The 21,277-nt window shown below is 35.0% G+C and overlaps 1 protein-coding gene across 3 annotated transcripts in view; it reads right to left on the minus strand.

Moving 5' to 3' along the window:
* The window catches only part of ATAD2B (ATPase family AAA domain containing 2B), a 123,895-nt gene that overhangs the window by 31,005 nt on the left and 71,613 nt on the right, over positions 1-21,277 (minus strand). For all 3 annotated transcript variants that reach the window (XM_081592614.1, XM_081592613.1, XM_081592612.1), the window contains 2 exons: positions 10,546-10,731; positions 1,812-1,947 (listed from right to left, as the gene is read on the minus strand). In XM_081592614.1, coding sequence (XP_081448740.1) covers positions 1,812-1,947; positions 10,546-10,731 — 322 coding nt within the window. The remainder of the gene's footprint in view (positions 1-1,811; positions 1,948-10,545; positions 10,732-21,277) is intronic.

Raw genomic sequence — 21,277 nt, forward strand, 5'->3', positions numbered from 1 at the left:
CTTCTTTAAAGGGCACAGAATATAATTTTAAATAATTTGATCTTGAGATATTATTTACATACAACTTTAAGAGAAATATTTCAAATCAATATAAATATCTTCAGGTGAAGTACTTGTATACGGTTTGCTGAAGACAACTTTATTTAAAGATTGTTTCTCAAAACAAGGTTGCTTTACATGCATGAAAGTTAAACAGGCAAGTAATAATCCTTTGATCCCTCCCATTCCCAAACACTTCTGATTTTACACAAGTCTCCTACTCTCATATTCTTAATACAGCACAGTTAGGATGGTAAATGGCACCTGCAGGGCATGGGGGGGGCGGGTGCGAGTAGGTAGTAACTAAAATAAAAATCCCAAAGACATAGAGAAGATGGAAAACTCAGTCTTAAGTTTTTATATAAAATCTATGGTATTCACTATATACTGTAAAACAAACAAAACATCTTCTTAGAAGGTAAAGTATTAACTTGCCTAATCATAATGCTCTCTAATTCCTTAAAAGATTTTCCTGGTATCACACTGAAGCTCAGGATTAAAATTCTAAGTATTCTTGCTGATTTCTAAATAGCCCCTAAGATGAAAAATGAAAGTCAACAAGAGGAGCAACTCAAAAAAAAATAATGTTAATCCTTAACATAAAAAATTCAGATCTACAGGATTTTAATATATCTAGGAACATGCAAGATACTTTATTAAAATGAATCACTTTAATAATAAAATATTTTAAATGCTGTTATTTAGATTAGCAGAAGGCAACAACCAATAACCAGAAGGTATAACTTCCATGTTGAATTTCCCAAGGTTTCTGGGGGGAAAACCCCACAGCTATATTCATTTGATAGATGTGCATTTTATAAACACTAAGAAAAATGTGAAAAGGAGCCACTAAAGGGCCATAGATTTATTAAAGTATTGGATAATATAACCACTGAAAAACAAAGAAGTATTTAATAACATAACCAATGAAAAACAAAGAAGTATGAAACAGTAAGGAGTTGGCAGAAATGAGAAATGTATTTCAATATCCCATAAGATCAGCCACGAGAAACACAAAAAAATAGAACAAAAGATAAGAGGCTTAAATTTTTTCTAATAAATAGGACTGCTATTTTTTCAAAGACACTGAAAGACAGATTAATCAAGAGGATCTTATCTTTTACCACCTTTAAGATTAGGAAAAGAAACTACTGAATAACTTAGAATGCAGCCCTTTCTTAAGTCAGAGGACTGAATAATTTTGAGGCCCCTCTTAAGTCCAAGAAAACTCTAATGCTTAAAGAGAGCCATGATAGACTTCCAAGTGCCTAGCATAATATATTTAACAAAATAGGTGCTCAATAAATATTTAAAAAATCAATTAATAAATAAAATAAACCAGAAAAGGCAATTGTTCTAATCAGGCCCAACAAAACAACCCTGACTCAGAAAGCAATCAACACAACACTTGTTGTTCACAAGCTGCTAGTTCAAGCCCTCAGTACTAAAAATGACTAAAACAGAGCAGAACTAAGACTTTTTCTATGACTTTTTTGAGTCTCATAAATCTACTACAGCATCTGGATTGAAGTGATAAGGAGACTACTTCATTAACAGTCATCCATTAGGAAAGCTTTAATGATGAGGCTGTACTTTCCAATCTCAAGTCAGTTAAACACGATGGCCACTTCCACGTGTCCATCTAAAGTTAAACAAAACCTGAAAAACTGTCTTCCACAAAGAACTGTTCTGTTTTAATGACTCCAAGAAAGGATATTTCTTAACTCCAAACCTCCCCTCCCTCATTTTCCTAAAGGCTTTAGGAACTTTACCAGTGTGTTTCCTTCGTGGTGGAGCCATTGAGGCCTGATTGAGAATCAGTTCTTGGAAAAATTTTCTTCTGTCCTCTTCGATAGGCCTTTGAATATATAAGACCTCTTCGTACTGTATTCTAAAGATACATTTAACCTACACACATACACACACACACAAAGACATTAAATATTTAGAGAATTAAAAGCTTATATATTATACCAAATTATAATTTCTTCAACTTCGGTACCATTTTCAATGTTCACTGAATATTTGTGCGGGATTAAAGTAGTCCTAGGCTATGCTGTTGAGAGGTTCAACCTCATGGAATAAACAAGAATGAAATAATGATCCAGTTGTTCAAGTCATTAATAAATTATGATATAAAAAAGGATAGTTGATTACAATAGTCAGATGGGGACAATCTTGAAGAGCTGTTACATGAGCTGAAAAGTAATTATCTACAATCTGTCAACACAACAGAGAGCAAGGAGGATGCTAACAGCATCACCTTCTCTTAAAATGTTTTTGTGTGCTTCCTATCCACTGACTTCCCCTCCTGGGCTCTTTCCCTAGTGAGTCTATTCCACTGGATCCTCTGGAATCCTGGTTTCAGAGCAGACAAACTATACCTTCAATCTCATCAAAGGATGCTCTACAATGACATCACCTTCCATGCAAAATTCCCAAGCAAAATTAAGCCTGCCATACTCATATCCCAATTCCTTCCAATTATTGACTGCCACCTCTCTTTGTTCACCTATTCTATAAAGACTTTGACCCCATATGTCCCCCTTCTAAAATAGGCTGTTTACATCCTCTTTACATCATTCACATTTGTCTATACACTTTATTTGATTTTTTTTTTAAGAAGGTCTATTTTCTACTTCTAGACACCAAACTTCCTGAGAACAGAATTCATCTATTTTCCTATACCTAACACTATACCTGGTACCCAGCAATGCTTAACAAGCATGTACTGAATGAGTAAAGCTTGTGGTTTTGTTTCCCAGCCTGCATCAAATTGGAAACCGCAAATAAAACAAGGGAAAAGGTCACTAATATGGAAAGAAGTCCCAACCATGACAGTATGGAAATACCGGATTGAAATTTAAGACATCAGATTCTAGCCCAAATTCAGCCATATATTTCTTATAAACTTTGGATAGTCTATTCAGTTTGTCACTATGAATTGTAGAAATTCTTAAAAATTATTTTAACCTATCTTTGTAACAAGGAGGTACATGGAAGTCCCTCATTTTACAGATGAAAAAACTTAGGCTTGGAAAGGTTTATGTGACTGGCCTGAGGTCATAAAATGAATAAATAGAGAAGACTAGATTATATAAGCTGTAAAGGCCATTTTCAACTCTAAAATTCTAAGACAGAGAAGAGACAATTAATGAAAAAGAGCCATCAGAATTCAGCATTTGGATGGGAAATTATCTCAACTCAAAGCAAAATCCTTCAAGAGTTAATATAAAATTTCACCTTGTGCCCGTCCAATATTTTCTTTGAAGACTACCTTCATGTAAAAATCCTTTAAACCCTTCAATCTATGCTATGCTAGGCTTTTCTTGAAAGTTCTGGCAAACAAATTTACTAGTGAACATCCATTATGTGCCACATATCATGCCAGACACTGTAGTTATAAACCTGAAGAAAAGAGGCTTACTTGCTACTGTCAAGTCTCAAGTCTCACAAGAAAGTACTACGATACCCATGCCAAAAGTGTTATAACAGAGCTAGTGAAACAGAGGAGACCCTACAAGGGGCAAAGGTGAAGATATAGCAAATATACAGAGAAGACATAGCAGAAAATGCTAGCATTAACTGGTTCTTTAAAAATAAACAGAACTCAATAACCTGGAAGTAACAAGATTTTGTTCAAGTGCTTTGCTCAAAGCAAAACATTTAATTTCAGTTTTAAATATTCTTCCTTCTGATCATTTTTCAACACTGTGTTGAACTTCGTGAATATAAAAGCAAACCAAAAGCAAGTCTACAGTAATCCCCCTGATTTGCCTGTCTAATTACTATCAACTGCCTGTTCTTCTTTAAATTCACTCCTAACTATCTCCTGATGTTCCCAGACTCAAACTTCATGCTGCAACAAGACGAAACTCATATTAATTCCCTGAACGAATCATGTTCTCTTTCACGCTGGTTCACAATGGTTTTTATATATGCTATTCACTCTTTCCTAAACTTTTTTTTAACTCTCCACTCAAGCCAATGTTTTTTGAGTGAAGCCTTCTCTGACTTTCCCAGATAAACTTAGACATACCTTCTACTTTCTCTCTGAAACTTTAAGTTCCATAATTGTTAGTAAATTAATTCAGCTGTGCAATCATCACAAGTCAGTTTTACTAAAAAAATATTTCTATTACCTCCAAAAAGTTCCCCTGTGCCCATCTGAAGTCTATTTCACACTTCACTCGCAGCTGACAACCACTGGTTTGGTTTCTGCATCTAGAGATTTCATTTCTTCTGGAAATCGCATATCATAGAACTGGTAGTCTTCTGTGCCTAGCTTCTCTCACTTTTAGAATAATATATTGAGGTTCACTTACACTGGACAATGTATCAGCAGTTTACTCCACTTATTGCTGAATAATATTTCACTCTGTATATATGACATTTTGCTTCACTCAGTTCAGTTCAGTTCAGTCGCTCAGTCGTGTCCGACTCTTTGCGACCCCATGAACTGCAGCACGCCAGGCCTCTCTGTCCATCACCAACTCCCAGAGTCTACCCAAACCCATGTCCATCAAGTCAGTGATGCCATCCAACCATCTCATCCTCTGTCGTCCCCTTCTCCTCCCGCCCCCAATCCTACCCAGCATTAGGGTCTTTTCCAATGAGTCAACCCTTCGCATGAGGTGGCCAAAGTATTGGAGTTTCAGCTTCAACATCAGACCTTCCAATGAACACCCAGGATTGATCTCTTTTAGGATGGATTGATTGGATCTCCTTGCAGTCCAAGGGACTCTCAAGAGTCTTCTCCAACACCACAGTTCAAAAGCATCAATTCTTTGGCGCTCAGCTTTCTTCACCGTCCAACTCTCACATCCATACATGACCACTGGAAAAACCATAGCCTTGACTAGACATACTTTTGTTGGCAAAGTAATGTCTCTGCTTTTAAATATGCTCTCTAGGTTGGCCATAACTTTCCTTCCAAGGAGTAAGCGTCTTTTAATTTCATGGCTGCAATCACCATCAGCAGTGATTTTGGAGCCCCAAAAAATCAAGTCTGACACTGTTTCCACTGTTTCCCCATCTATTTCCCATGAAGTGATGGGACCAGATGCCATGATCTTAGTTTTCTGAACGTTGAGCTTTAAGCCAACTTTTTCACTCTCCTCTTTCACCTTCATCAAGAGGCTCTTTAGTTCTTCTTCACTTTCTGCCATAAGGGTGGTGTCATCCGCATATGTGAGGTTATTGATATTTCTCCCGGCAATCTTGATTCCAGCTTGTGTTTATTCCAGCCCAGCGCTTCTCATGATGTACTCTGCATATAAGTTAAATAAGCAGGGTGACAATATACAGCCTTGACGTACTCCTTTTCCTATTTGGAACCAGTCTGTTGTTCCATGTTCAGTTCTAACTGTTGCTTCCTGACCAGTTAACGAATACTTGGGTTATTTCCACTATGAAGAATAATTCTAGTAGCAACATTGGTGTACAAGTCTCTGGGTGAATGTATGTTTATATTTCTCTGGAGTAGTTACCTAGGAGTGAAAATGCTGAGTCATATCATAACATTTTAAGAACTGCCAGCTTTTCAATGTGGCTACACCATTTTACAATCCCCCAGCAATATATAAGAACTCAAGTTTCAACTTCTATCTGCTTCCTTGTTTAAAAATCTCTTTTCTTTTCTTTGTTCAACCTTGGACTCTTTTTTCCTAATTCTCCTTAATAGAAATAACTTGTAATTCTCATTTATCTCAACTAAAATTCTCCAACTGTCCTCAGAAAAAATCTTCAGGGTCCACAGAAGTATATTACTTACACTAGAATTTTGCAAAAAAAGAAAAAAAAAGGGGGGGAATGAGGTTAGGCTGGACTTACTTAAAGCCTCTGTCGTAATTCAATGGTCAATTTCTTTTTCCATGTAACAAACATTTACTAAGCAATTCCAGTGTATCAGGAAGTAAAGGGCTGTAAGACAGTCCCTCCTCTCAAAGAGCTTGTGGTAGCGGTTAGAGACTCAAATGTTTTGGTCTCCACACTTTATTAAACTCTTAAAAATTAGTCAAGAACCCAAAACAGCTTTTGTTTATCTGGGTTATACTGGCCAATATCTATGTGCTAAAAATTAAAACTAAGAATCTTCCAAATATTGTATTCATTTAAAACCTATTATATGTCAACATTAAAATATATTCTTCTGATGAACTTATTTATGAAACAGAAACAGAATCACAGACTAGAGAACAGACTTGTGGTTGCCAAGGGAGAGGGTTATATTGGGAGTTTGGGATTAGTAGATACAAACTATTACATATAAAATGAATAATAGAAGAGAATATGAATATACATATGAATGTATGTATAACTGAATCACTTTGCTGCACAGTAGAAATTAACACAACACTGTAAATCAATGATACTTCAATAAGATAAAGTTAAAAACACATATTCTGTTGAATATCATTATTGACTCAATGGACATAAACTTCAGCAAATTCCAGGATATAGTGGAGGACAGGGAAGCCTGGTGTGCTGTGGTCCATAGGGTTGCAAAGAGTCAGACATGACTTAGCAACTGAACAACAAAACACTCTTTTGAAAGACATTTTTTCAAAATGTAAAATATTATATATGCAAAATAAAATTCAGTAAGAAAAGTGGCACTATTTTACATTTCTTCAAATCTCTTTACTATCTGGCTTAATGAAAGACAATTGGGTTTTCATTTTCTGCTTCTGCATTCAATCTGCTACAATAATGTTGTTGTAATTGGTATACATTAAGAAAACCCATATTCAAGATACAGGGCTTCCCAGGTGGCTCAGTCATAGAGAATCCACCTGCCAATTCAGGAGACATAGGTTCAACCCCTGGTCTGGGAAGATCCCACATGATGCAAAGCAACTAAGCCCGTGCACCAAACCCACTGAGACTGTGCTCTAGAGCCCAGGAACCACAACTACTGACCCCATGCGCCACAGCTACTGAAGTCCATTGTGCCCTAGAGCCCGTACTTCACATTAAGAGAAGCCACAGCAATGAGAAGCCCACACACGGCAACTAGAGAGTACCCTCACTCCCTGCAACTAGAAAAAAGCCAGCGCAGCAACAAAGACTCAGCACAGCCAAAATAAACAAAATAAAATAAGATACACAGCTTAAAAAAAAAAAAAAAAAAAAAGAGGAATGTGACAAATCTCTGAAAGTCTTATGGGGCCCACAGGGGTCCATGGATCACAATTTGATAAGTCAGTCTAGAACAATGATTTCCAATTTTTTTTTGGATGAAATGCCTCATCAGTAAAAAAAATATTTGAAAATATTCCCTCCGGTACATGCATATTTACTTAAACATATTATTCTACTAATATTACTATTTCTACTATGAAACATACTCACACATAATGTTTAAGATAATATGAAAAATAAAATCCATCTACTCAAGGCTATGGTTTTTCCAGTAGTTATGTATGGATGTGAGAGTTGGACTATAAAGAAAGCTGAGTGCCGAACAATTTATATTTTTGAACTGTGGTGTTGGAGAAGACTCTTGAGAGTCCCTTGGACTGCAAGGAGATCCAACCAGTCCATCCTAAAGGAGATCAGTCCTGGGTGTTCACTGGAAGGACTGATGTTGAAGCTGAAACTCCAATACTTTGGCCACCTGATGCGAAGAGCTGACTCATTGGAAAAGACCCTGATGCTGGGAAAGATTGACGGCAGGAGGAGAAGGGGACAACAGAGGATGAGATGGTTGGATGGCATCACCAACTCAATGGACAGGAGTTTGGGTAAACTCGGGAGTTGGTGATGGACAGGGAGGCCTGCCATGCTGCGGTTCATGGGGTCACAAAGAGTCGGACACAACTGAGCAACTGAACTGAACTCTGGACTTAGAAAAGAGGGAAAGATACAAAGACACATTTACAAGAGAATTTTAAAAGGGCTCTAAAGGATGAAATTGTCACTTTGTCCCACAGAAAGAAAACATTTTTGTATCCCTATTAGTCCCATGATGATTAATTCTTTTTTGTTTCGCTTTGCTTTTAAAAACTGAGTAGAGAACCTTTTCTTTTCATCTCTGAATGAGTTTATTTCCTGATGAGAACAGTAAGTAGCATTTACTACAGAAGATTTAGAAAACAGATATCAAAATTAACTAAAATCTTAAAACCCAATGATAATTACCATTATTAATAGTTGCATATATTTTATTTCTATATATGACTATATAATACATAATTATTTCTATATAAACCCAGATAATGCCATACATACTGATATAATGCCTATAATTTTTAGCAATATATTCAAGCATCTTTACATGACATTAAATGTTTTCTACATCAATATTTTTAATGGGCTCACTGTATTTCACGGAAGGAATCTACTATGACCTAACCAATCCCCTACTATAGGATATTTAGTTTCCAATCTATGAAGAAAAGCTATGATAAATACTCTTGTATTTCTTGTGTTGCCTGTGCCCTATCTTTGTGTTTGTTCCTAAAAAACTCTGTCCATGAAGAAAGGCTATGATACTTTTTGTGCTGTTTGTGTTCTATCCTTTTCATTTATCTATGAAAAACTACTTATCTATCAATGGCATTGCTGAACTTAAATGAATGTTTTTTATTTAAATCTATTACTATGAACTGTCCTGAAGAGAGTTTATGCAACTTTTCTTTTTTAATCTGTATCTTACTGTTATTTTAATTTACCACTGAATTTTCTTAAATACACTATAGTAACTGGCCATTTCTTTCTTTTAGAATCACTTAGTTTTTTGCTACCCACCGTGTACTTCAATTCTTCTTCCATCAGTCTGGCACCTTGCTAACCTAGTTACTCAGTTGGCAACTCTCAATGCTTTTTATTCATTAACCAAATATTTATCAATACGCACTAAGTATTATCCACTATTCTCTTTGTCTGTGACTGAAACAGAGCAATATACTAATGGCAAAGCTGAAATTAAAATGAAAGGCTTGGGGCAGAGGAGGCTTTTCTAAGGACAATGAATATAAGTTAATATAAAATATATAATGTAACCAGTAGTCTAACAAAATCTCCGTAAGTGTGTCACTTTGTGACACTTTGTCACAGTGACTATCCTTGATAACTTTAGTAACTATTTGGTATAATAAGAGTGAAGAATACAGAAGATGGGAGGGTGGGTGCTGAAATTTTAAGATTCAATGCTAGTAAATTTCTAGTATTTTAGCTATTAATTAAGGATATTGAAATTCACAAAAAAAAAGTATAACAATATAGCAACACTGAAAATGTATATGATGCAATGTTAGCTTTTATAAAACTAAACTAACAATAAAATCACATATGCAAATAAGAATATGCAAAATTAAAACTGCTGTATCACGAAGATAGGTTTAGTAAGACTTTTATTTACAAATTTTTTAACAATATAGGGACACTTCAGGCAAGTATATATTTCTGCCTAGAACTCTCAATTATTCTAATTTTCTTTAATTTTTATAAAATTATAATAATAAACTAGTTGACAAGATCCGTCCAGGTTCAGTCCATTCTCCTAAGTCATTTCAAAGGCATTCCTACTTTATAATACTAATATAATACCAAACATTTTGTAGCTCTGTAGTTTCCAAAATAAATTCACATATATTATCTCACGCCAAGTATATTTTTCTGACTATTACTGCACACATCTTTCCACTAAACTTTACCGCTCCCTATGATTAAACAAAAAAAAATTCTGATTAATGGTCTTAATAATATCAGACTCTGAATAAAAAAAAGAGAAGTAGTCTACATTTAATATACTTCTCTTACAAGAGCAGTAAGTTGTACAAATTCACTTTAGCAAGATATATAAAAAGAGCTGAAATGGAACAAAAGAACTTGGTAAAAAAAAAATCTGAATCATAAAATTCTATGTAATCAAGATTTATACTATAAAATTTGAAACATATAAAGATTTTATAAGAACTGTGTTGCTTCTAAGCACTTCTAAAGGAGATTATTTCAAAACCTGGTATGCTTAGAATGTTAAAATAATTTCTTAAAAAGCAATTTCATTCATGAGTTGATCTCATTTTTTTCTGAAACAACTGTGATTTTTACCTTATTCTCTACTATTGAGTTGGATTTGAATTCAAATGCTAAATATCAGGTTTTAAAAATATGCACAACATGATGCTACCAATGAAAGAGAGGAAAGGTCAAATCCCACCAAATAATCTTAACAGATGGTAAGAAGGAGAGGATAATTATAATGCCACTGAAGATGATACAGCTAAGGTGTTCTTAGTAGTTACTATATACATCATGATTCAGTCTAAGCGTGAATTATCTCATAACTCACAACAACACTGAGGAATATATCAAAATATATATCAAAAAATAACAAACCAAAACTTAAAAAGTTAATTAGCAAGTCACATGGCTAATATTTGGTACAACCAAGGCATGAACCTTGACACTATTGATTTTTATAATAACTAAAATATGTCAAATTACAAGGAAAACTATTTTAAAACCATAAGAAAACCTAAATATTTAGTCAGTTCTTACCTCTTCAGGCAGTTCACTGTACATGGTTTCAGAGGTAGACAACAGAAATATGGGTGAAAATGACGGTATATCTTGTAGTAGAGTCAGAAAAGTTGCTCTCACAGTTTCACTGACAGCTTCCCACCAATCACCAATGTGAGGCATGTAAACAATACTAGGTACTGTTCTTCGAGCTTCACGAAAAATCTAATTAAGGAAAGAACTGGCATTAAAAATTCAAATAGAAATTATTCTAAAGTCTACACAGTAACTTCCCAATACATTAAATGTGTCAGGTCTGTTATATAATTACTGTCAGCCTCAATATTTAAGTTGTTCAAGACATAATGCACAAATCATACATACAACTTCTATCTACCCTTATCCCACCTAAGAAAAAGAATTTTTTGTTATTATTCCTATTCAGTATGTATTAATAGTATAAAGGTATCATATTGCTCCATTTCTCTATCACATAAAGTAAAATACCATTATATGCTGCATATAAAGAGATAAGCATGCACCTATATGTCACCTACATAAGTGTGATTATCAGGAAGCACAAAGAAGAAAAAGAAGACATAGTTTACATGTTTGTGCACACTGCCTAGAATCACTCAACATATGGATTAAATATTTTAACCAAGATATGCCACCCTAAAGCTTAAAATTAATGAACTATTCGGCTGAACCACTTGTTTACCTCCCATTACCTTAATTTAATCTTCTATAAAATAGTCACAAAACACTTTTAATCTCTAAAAAGCAATAAATAAATCAGCAAAAAACTATGAGACACTCCTATTTCAGAAAATAGAAAATAAAGTTTCCCCAGGTGTTAAAGAGTCCTAACCATAGCTTCAGTCACAGTCTGCCAACACATGCAAATAAAGACCAGGCTGGCAATTAATAAGTTGCCAGACAGAACTACTGCCCTTTTACATAAAAGTCAACAACTCAATAGTCCAACAACAAATTCTTACAGGTTAATATGACATCTCTTCAGTACCTTTAACAAGTGTAAGAGTAAGTTAAAAATCTGACTATCAGGGACTTTCCTGGCTAACCAGTGGTTAAGATTTCATGCTTCAAATGCAGGGCACGGGTTTGATCCCTGGTTGGGGACTAAGATCCACATGCCATGCGGTGCAGCCAGAAAAAATAAACCTGTCTCTCTCTCTCTTCAATATAAGAACTCTACTTCTAAAATTCTCTATTTTCTCTTAAACACATTTCAATTAGTCTATGTAATGTGCAAGATACAGAAATGAGAATCAAATAGTTTAAATGATTATCAAAACATTCCTAAGATTCAAAAGGATTATTTTTCTTTAATGAGTAAGCCTACCACTTGCATGAATTTTTCAAATATTTTATTTTATATAGTATTAAATCTCCTGTGTAAAATAAAATGTACTGCCAATTTAATAATAAGACAGATGAAAGACACTAAAATAAAAATTTCCCCCTAATTGGAAATGTAGATGCTATGATCATTCACATCAAAAGTAATATTTGTTCCTTTCCTTCCTTTAACATTTGCATATCCACCAATCCATAACAGTTGTACAGTACAACTCCTTCAGGACCTTCAAATTTTGACCTTTTCTGCAAATACACACCCTCTTATCCTGGATCTTGAAATCCAAGGATTATTATTTTCCAAAGTTCATGTAGAAGATTCACAAGAGAAAAACAAGCATAAATGTCGGCAAAAGGAAGGAACCACACAGGAGCACAAAGGCAAGAGAGGTATTTGATTCCAAAAAAACTTTTTAATTTTGCTACACGCCACCCAAATCAGGCATGGTATGTAGAAGACAATGACCAATGGTTGTTGCTGATAAAACAAGGGAAAGCCGGTAGGAAGAAAAAGGTGATTATATGAAAAAGACTAACAAACTCCACAGCTTACTAAGAAACCTCACAAAACTACCTACCTAATTCAGCCATGCAGGTTACCACATGCCCAGGGAAAGATGAGAAAACATGCCTTTTTTTAAAAATGAAATTTGCCTTGCTAATTGTAGTATTTGTAGGTTAGATTTTCTATTAATATATGGATTGAGAACATCTACCTGCTAGCAAAGATCTGAGAGTATGGGCAAAGCAACAGACAGTTTAAATGATAATAAACAATTTTCCAGAGCCATAAGTTAAACAGTGCAGTAATGTAGGTGTTTCAAACGTATCTGCAAGGTTGAACTACATATATAATTATCACCAACTGTAAAAGAGTTGAGGGATATTTCTATTTCTTTCCTTTTCTCATTCAAACCTCTCAAAATTAGCACACTGAATAAGATAATGATACTTCATTACCCTTTTTATTTCGAAAGAGTTTAGGAAAGTATCTTTATTAGAACTTTTGAAATTATATTTGAAAACCTAGAGGGGAAAAAATAATCAGGAAAAAATTCTAAGATAAATATGGAAAAATAAAAAGGCTCAGACTTTCTGGTCCATGAATATATAATTACATGAATCAAGAATTAATCTAATTATATGCAGTATCAATAATCAGGGAATAGTTTTCTCTGAAACTTTTAAAGGAAAAGCATCCTTAATTTCCAGAAAAATTTAAAAATGCTACCAAAACAAATTTCCTTTTTAACTCCTTATTCCATTTTATCTATGAATGTTAAAATAAACTTTTGTACTTTCCTTAAATAGTCAACCTATCCTAATTCTCCTGTTTTTGAAATGAAATTTCAAAAAGAATAGACTCTGAGGATAGTATTTAAAAACTGATTAAAAAGTTTAATCATATTGTGTGTGTGTTTTTTTTTTAATGCAAAGTCAGCTCTTCAGCAGTTTGCAGGTAATTTTAGAAGTTGTAGAATAAGATAGTTATGGTGGTTGTTTAGTCGCTAAGCCACGTCTGACTCTTTTGTGACCCCATGGACTGAGGCCCTCCAGGCTCCTTTGTCCATGGGATTTCCCAGGCAACAATACTGGAGTAGGTTGCCATTTCCTTCTCCAGGGGATCTTCCCGACCCAGGGATCAAACCCAGGTCTCCTGCGTTGGCAGGCAGATTCTTTACTACTGAGTCACAAGGGAAGCCCCATGGAATAAGATACACTCTGTGAAATCAATTATTAAATATTTCATAGGAGAAAAATAAAGCCTAGTTTTAGTGAAGCGGCAACTGTCTTGGGAACAAGTGATGCCATTTGATAACTAGAAAAATACTCACCTACAGGGTGTCTTGGATTGGTGGATGTGCAAGGTGTAGTAGAAAACAGAAAAACTGTTATAGAGAAAAAAAGACAGTAGGCCAAATTACTGAACCAACCGTTTCAAAATACCTCTGACATGACCAGCACTCTTGCACAAATAAATGAACGAACACCAGTGTATGTGAATGTTCATTTTGATTTTTTAAACAATATACTTCTGGCCTCTTCCTCTCCCAGACATCATAGTCCTGTACATAACTTTTTTTTAAATTTCTTTATTTGAAAAAAAAACACAAACTATTTTCTCTGAGTACTGATGATATGAAAGGCAAAAATTGGGCCGTGGAGATTAGAAGTATCCATGCAAGGAAGCTCTAACAATATAAACTGCACTTGTATTTATGAGTCCTTAGTTCAAAAACTAAATTTCAAATCAGTACACTAGATACCAAATTAAAATGTTCAGTGCATGAAAATTTACGTATCTTTAAAAAATTAAAAATATACTGTGTATAACAAGCCACTTTAAAAACTGAAAACTAGAGTAATTTTAAATGCAAAGGTGCATGAAGCAGAAAGCTCCAAGCCAGTACAGTTTTCACTTTCCTAAAAGGGGCTACATGAGAAATACAACTTTGTGTCATCAATAAATTTCCAGAATTTGTCTTGGTCACTTTACAATATTGTGAATGTACTAAAATTATAAGACATAGTACAAGAAAAATCTTGGGGGCTAATTTATTCTCAATTTTTATAAAAATTAAAAAGTACTATTTAAATAAGTTTAATTCCTTAAACCACAATATCAAAAAAAAGTTAAAATAATACTATGTCTCCATTATCGATAACTTTATTCCATATATGTCACTTATTCCATTTTGAGCATCTCTGTGAAAATAAGGCACTGCCTGAGGTTTGAAGATTCAGGATTCAAGAAATAAAAAGCCCAATTTCTTTACAAGCATATAAAATCAGCCTGTTAAGAAACACAGCTATACCAGAGTTTCTGAACAATGGGTTTAATACAAATAAACATTTCTTGAAAATTAAAACACTCAAGTTCCTTTTCTGATATTTTCATTGCTAAAAACTTCAATAATTTCAGTAAATGTGACACAATTTGGGCCAAGATAATTTAATTTGTTTACAACTCCAAGGAAAAAAAAAGTGCTATGGCAAAACACAAATGTGTAGCAATGTACATAAACACAAGAGTATCCTCAGCATACAGAGTGTTGTGGAGAAACCCAAAATCCTCTTTCACAAACACAACGGCACCCAAAGTATACACATAGGTAAGTACATTAATTCCTTAATGCCACGTAACCAAAACGGATTTTCCCTGAGAATTTCCGGATATAATTTCTTTCTGGGGAAAAACAAATACTAAAATTTTTACCCTCCAAAAAATCTTACTGACCATCTAAAATTGCTCATAACAACATACAGTACCCAAACTCCAAAACTTTTGACAGGTTATATTTAAATTTATCGATTCAATTATACCTCGATAGTAATGAAAACGATTAAGTAAAACATTCATCAATCACTTTTTTCCTAAATCAACAATGGAAATAATACAAGAGGGAAAAAAAATACATCGAAAATGTCAGTAAAAGGGACTCACAGTTGTTGATATTTTTAAAACATTTTATTTTTAATTGCAGGATATTTACTTTACTATAATGTGATGGTTTCTGCCATATATCAACAACATGAATCAGCCATAGGTACACATATGTTTCCTCCCTCTTAAGCCTCCCTCCCACCTCCCTCCCCATTCCACCCCCTAGGTTGTCACAGAGCACCAGCTTTGAGTTCCCTGTGTCATATGCAAATTCCCACTGGCTATCTATCTTACATATGGTAATCTCTATGTTTCAATGGTACTCTCTCAAATCATCCCACCTTCTCCCCCAGCTTCTGAAAGTCTGTTCTCTTTGTCTATATCTCCACTGCTGCCCTGTAAATAGATTCATCAGTACCATCATTCTAGATTTCATATGTATGCATTAATATACGATATTTGTCTTTCTCTCTCTGATTTACTTCACTCTGTATAATAGGCTCTAGGTTTGTTCACCTCATTAGAGCTGCTATTTTTATTTTTTAGAGAGTGTTAACACAGTAAATCTTTTACTGCAGATACTAATATTTCCGGCCTCGTTGTAGGGGCTCGATAATTACTTGTGAACTGATGAGGACAACCACAAATATTCCAGGCTACATCAATTTCCATTCTCCTACCCTCAGAGTCTTTGGAAGACTAAGAAATGCTCAGTAAAATACATACAGACATGCTCACACACAGAGCTACTTCATGAACTCTGGCAATTGTTTCAGTTATAAATGTCAAACTGCTGTCCAGTAATCAGCAAAAACAGCAGTCCCCAACTCTTTTTCAAACTTTTTTTTGGCACCAGGGATTTTTTTGGCACAATTTTTCCATGGGATGGGGGGGCGGCGGGCCACGGATATTGAGATAATTCAAGTGCATTACATTTATTATGCAGCTGCTGATCTGACAAGAGGCTTAGCTTAGGCAGTAATGCCAGCAGTGGGGAGCGACTGTAAATAAAGATGAAATTTCACTCACCTCCTGCTGTGCAGCCCAATTCCTAACAGGCCACAGACTGGTACCACTCAGCTATGACCCCGGGGTTGGGAACCCCTGAGCTAAAACTATATTTCTAACTGTTTATTTACTGAAGACTTCAAATAGTAACAATTGGGATGCACATTTAAAGTGCAGGTTTCTGGGCTCATCTCAAATTTCATGAATCAGAATCTCTGGGTGTGGAGCCAGAGAATCAGAAATTTTAATAAGTATCCCCAGGAGATTCTCATTCTCATTAAACTTTAAGAAACAATGAGAACACCCTACAGCAGAAACTAGCTCTTCTACCACTTTTCATGCAACCAATAAAATTAATCAATAGCCGAGGCATTCAGAAGAAGAAAAGTATTGTCATATATCTGCTTGTGTATGGATGTTTTAAAGAACAAGCATAAAACTAAACATGATCCCCATAGCATAAAGAAATATGAAGTAGGGCTCTTTTGCCCCTTCCATCTTAACACACATAAATACAAACCTTTAAAGGTGATTTAAGACTTCTTTCCTTTAAAACTACCTGTCACATTCATGTTGCACTATTAAACAACCCAATTTAATTTGCATTACACATCTCGGAGGCAGAGGTAGAGAAAATGACAGAATAACTTGCCACAGATCAAACCCTTATATTCCATGTCTATTTAGAGATAATCTTGTTTACAGAAAGACCAGCTACCAAGAGAAGTAAACCAAAAGGGAAGAAGAGAAAGTGAATATAGGTAAGAGAAGGATAGAGAAAAGGTTTTTTTTTGTTTCTCTTTCCTCAGCATTTTGGCACTTAGGCACTCTTTTTCCATAAGGCTTTTTTACCTACTTATACCCAGGCTTACCAATCTCTTAATTTCTCAAATTAAGAAAAATATTCCTCAGTTTCATCATATAATAGTCTATTTTTGAAGAGTTTTCTGGAAAAGACAGTAGTATATTTTATTATCATAAATAAATTAAAATATGCACTTAAAATTCAAACAATCAGGGATTAACTGGGACAGTTTATGTGGTCTCTGGTTAGTATTCAGAGAAAGTCTGAGCTTCAGCTACCAGGACTATAAAATTGAACCAGTGTCTGGGCAGATTAGACATCCATGTGTTGATCACTCAAGAAGAGGCCGCACTTCCAACCCAAAAGCTCATAGGTGAAAGCAGAGAAGATGAGCTGTCTTGACCCACTAGATGCAATGGAACATAACCCAAACAATAGACAGTGGGTTTTGTTGTTTTCCACTAACGAGTGACACTTCTCTCCACCCTCCTCACCAACATGAAAAAAAAAATAGTATCAAAAGCCAAGATATGTGAAAGAGACCAAGAACACGCGGTTAGAATTCAAATTTAGCCCGATGATGCCAAGCAGGATTCAGAAAAAAAAACAAAACAGGATACCGTAAGATCAACATACAGTTTACCATGCTTGCTAAGTATTTCCTTACCTAACATGAAGCCAGTATTATGACTGTGAATATACACACACATTAGCCATAAGGAACAACTAACTAGACAGAGAATACCCTCTTCACTTTGAAAATGTTCTACCTTCAAAGTGATTTTATCTTTCAGTTTGCCTGAAACTTTCAAATTCACAAGTAAAAAGAAAAAAAAAATTCTAAACCATATAGCAGAGTGTAAACCAAAATAACAAAGTTTACTCATTCCCCTAATCCTCCGAATTCCTTCCCCCAAACCAAAACAACAATTATTTAACAGGTTTTTTTGGGGGTGGGAGGGTAATTCTTGGATGAAATTTCTACTTATATATAAACACGGACATATATTTTTTAAGGTTTTTTTAACACAAAGAAGATCATACGTAGACTGACTTATAATATCTAACAATAAGGAGACCACTAATATCTCCTTCATCTTTCCACATCAGCCTATGTAAATCTTTTACCTCAGTCTTGTTAAAGACCTCTTAGTATTCCTGTTACTATACTTTACTTTAGCCAGTCCACCATAAAAAGGACATTAAGTTTGCTTCTTTTTGTCTTATTATTTGCTAATTATACACAATGCTTTGATGAATATCCCTGTACATTCAAGAGTGAATACTTACCACTAATGTATCTTTAGGAAATGTTCTTAATGTAAATTTCCTGGGTCAAAAAATAAATTTACATTTCCACTCACCAAGTATGAGTGCTCACATATCCAATATTAGGTTTATCAAGCTTTTCATTTTCACAAGTCTGATAGTTGTTTAAAATAGCATCTTTCTGCTTTAATATGCTTTTTTTCCACTTATAGGTAAGGCAAAGAATCTTTTCAAAATTTTATTGGTTGCATTTGCCACTTTTTTCTCCGTATAAATGGCATGCTCCTATTTTCCCAATTCTTATTAGGTTGTTATCCTTTCTTCTTCCTGATTTTAATATATTTTTGTATAGCTAGGAAACTTGTCCTTGACAGGTGTTACAAATACAAATCTTTACCAGGTTATATCTATTAATTTTATTTAAAGAAAAGTTTTTTGTCATGAGTAATTTAAAAATTTTATAAAGTCAATTTTGTTCTTATTTTTCTTGGCTTCTATATATTGCTTTGAAATTACTTTCCCATATCCAAGATAATATACTGACCTTGTGAATTATCCTAACACTTTAATAGTTCCACTAACAATCTAGAATTTACTGGGGCCTAAATTTTAGGCAGAAAATCCAGTTTTTCTTTTTCCTTCATAGAGCCAGCCAGTTTTCTAAGACTATTTATTAACTAATTCATCTAAGATACAGAGCTTCCCTCGTAGCTCAGTCAGTAGAGTCTCCCTGCAATGCAAGAGACCTGGGTTTGATTCCTGGCTGGGGAAGATACCCTGGAGAAGGAAATGGCAACCCACTCCAGTATTCTTGCCTGGACAATCTCACGGGCAGAGGAGCCTGGCAGGCTATAGTCTATGGGGTAGCAAGAGTCAGACACGACTGAGAGACTAAGTACACACATATTCTAAGAAATCAAATGTCATCATCATCAAATACTTAACATCATCAGACACTAAATTCTATTTCTACACAGGCCTAAGCATGATTTCTCACTTTTGTTCTATTGTTTGTCAGTCTACTCCTACACAGGTACAAGTACTTTATTATCACAGTTCTACTACATCTGTAAACATCTGGTAGGGATATCTCATTACACTTTCTCCTTTATAATTCTCGTTGCTATACTCATATTTATTTTCCAGAGGAAAAAAAGAGCTTTTTAAATTTAATGTCTCCTCTTAAATTGGGGAGTGGGGATTATTATTGAGATTGCACTTAATTTATACATTAATTTAGAAAAGAACTCATGGCTCTTCAATGTTGAGTCTTACCAGTCACTAGCTGTATGTAGCAGTAGAAATAAACACGATGATAGCTGCCACTGTTGGGTACTATATGCCAAGACTATTGGATGAGCTTGTTTCAATAATCAAAATAACCTGATGTGGTACCATTATCTTTGTTTCATAGATGAGAAAATCGAGGCTCACAGAGGTTAAGCAACTTGTCTAAGGCCACAAAAAATACACCAAGTAGCTGAGATTTTAATCTGTGCAATATGATTTGAGTCTACACTTTGAATCATAGTAAATAAAAACAAGGTATGCCTTTTCACTTATACAGCTGTCCTCAAGTGACTTTTTAGCTTTCTTCTTTTAGGCCATATAAATTAATTAAGTTAATTCCTAGGTAAAATTAGTTGCTATTAATATTTTAAATGGGACCTCTCCTTTTATTATGCAGTTGACCCTTGAACAGGCAGGGGTTAATCTGTGTATAATTTATAGTCAGGCCCTCTGGATTTGCAGTTTCTCCACATCCACAGATTCAACCAACCACGGACCTTGTAGTTTTGTGGTTACTGCTGAAGAATATCTGTCTATAAGTGGACCTATGCAGTTCAACATTAACTTCGAAATTATCCACCTTACAGAATTCTCTTATTGGCCCTAGTAGTTTTTTAGTTAATACTACAATCATATCATTGGCATTTTTTTTTTTGTCCACACAGAGCCATGTAGCTCTATCTTTATTTTAATATCATACTTACTTAATATCCACATAATGCCATTACTAGGGCTTCCCTGATAGCTCAGTTGGTAAAGAATCCGCTTGCAATGCAGGAGACCCTGGTACAATTCCTGGGTCTGGAAGATCCGCTGGAGAAGGGATTACCCACTCCAGTATTCTTGGGCTTCCCTTGTGGCTCAGCTGGTAAAGAAACTGCCTGCAATGCAGGAGACCTGGGTTGAGAAGATCCCCTGGAGAAGGGAAAGGCTACCCACTCCAGTATTTTGACCTAGAGAATGCCATGGACTGTATAGCCCATGGGGTCACAAAGAGTCGGACACAACTGAGCGACTTTCACTTTCACTTTACTTCCCAGAAGTAGTGTGAGAGGGAATTGGTGATTCATTTAGGTTTTGACATTTTTTGGTTCTGGAGTTTGTTTTTTTTTCACCTTTTGTGTCCATACTTCTTTTTATTCTTTATCTTTGTTCACAGCACTATGTATTATTGGCAAATATTTTTAACTTCAATATGTTCATTCCAATATTTATATTTCTCCACATCTAACTGAATCAATTTTGCATGCTTTAGTAATAGTACATTACTCTTTCGATGTGCTACTAGATAAATTTGGAATATTTACTTTATGACCACTGTCTAAGTGAGATTAGTCTACAATTTTCTTTGTATTTCTTTAAAGGTTTAGCACCATTCTTTTTTATGATTTCACATCTTCTTTTTCTATGCTTTGGAACAGTTTCAGTTCAGTTCAGTCGCTCAGTCGTGTCCGACTCTCTGCGACCCCATGAACTGCAGCACGCCAGGCCTCTCTGTCCATCACCAACTCCCGGAAGCTACCCAAACACATGTCCATCAAGTCGGTGATGCCATCCAACCATCTCATCCTCTGTCGTCCCCTTCTCCTTCCACCCCCAATCCTACCCAGCATTAGGGTCTTTTCCAATGAGTC

Source organism: Giraffa tippelskirchi, chromosome 4, assembly GCF_054371585.1.
Source record: "Giraffa tippelskirchi isolate mGirTip1 chromosome 4, T2T-mGirTip1v1.2.pri, whole genome shotgun sequence".
NCBI lineage: Eukaryota > Metazoa > Chordata > Mammalia > Artiodactyla > Giraffidae > Giraffa > Giraffa tippelskirchi.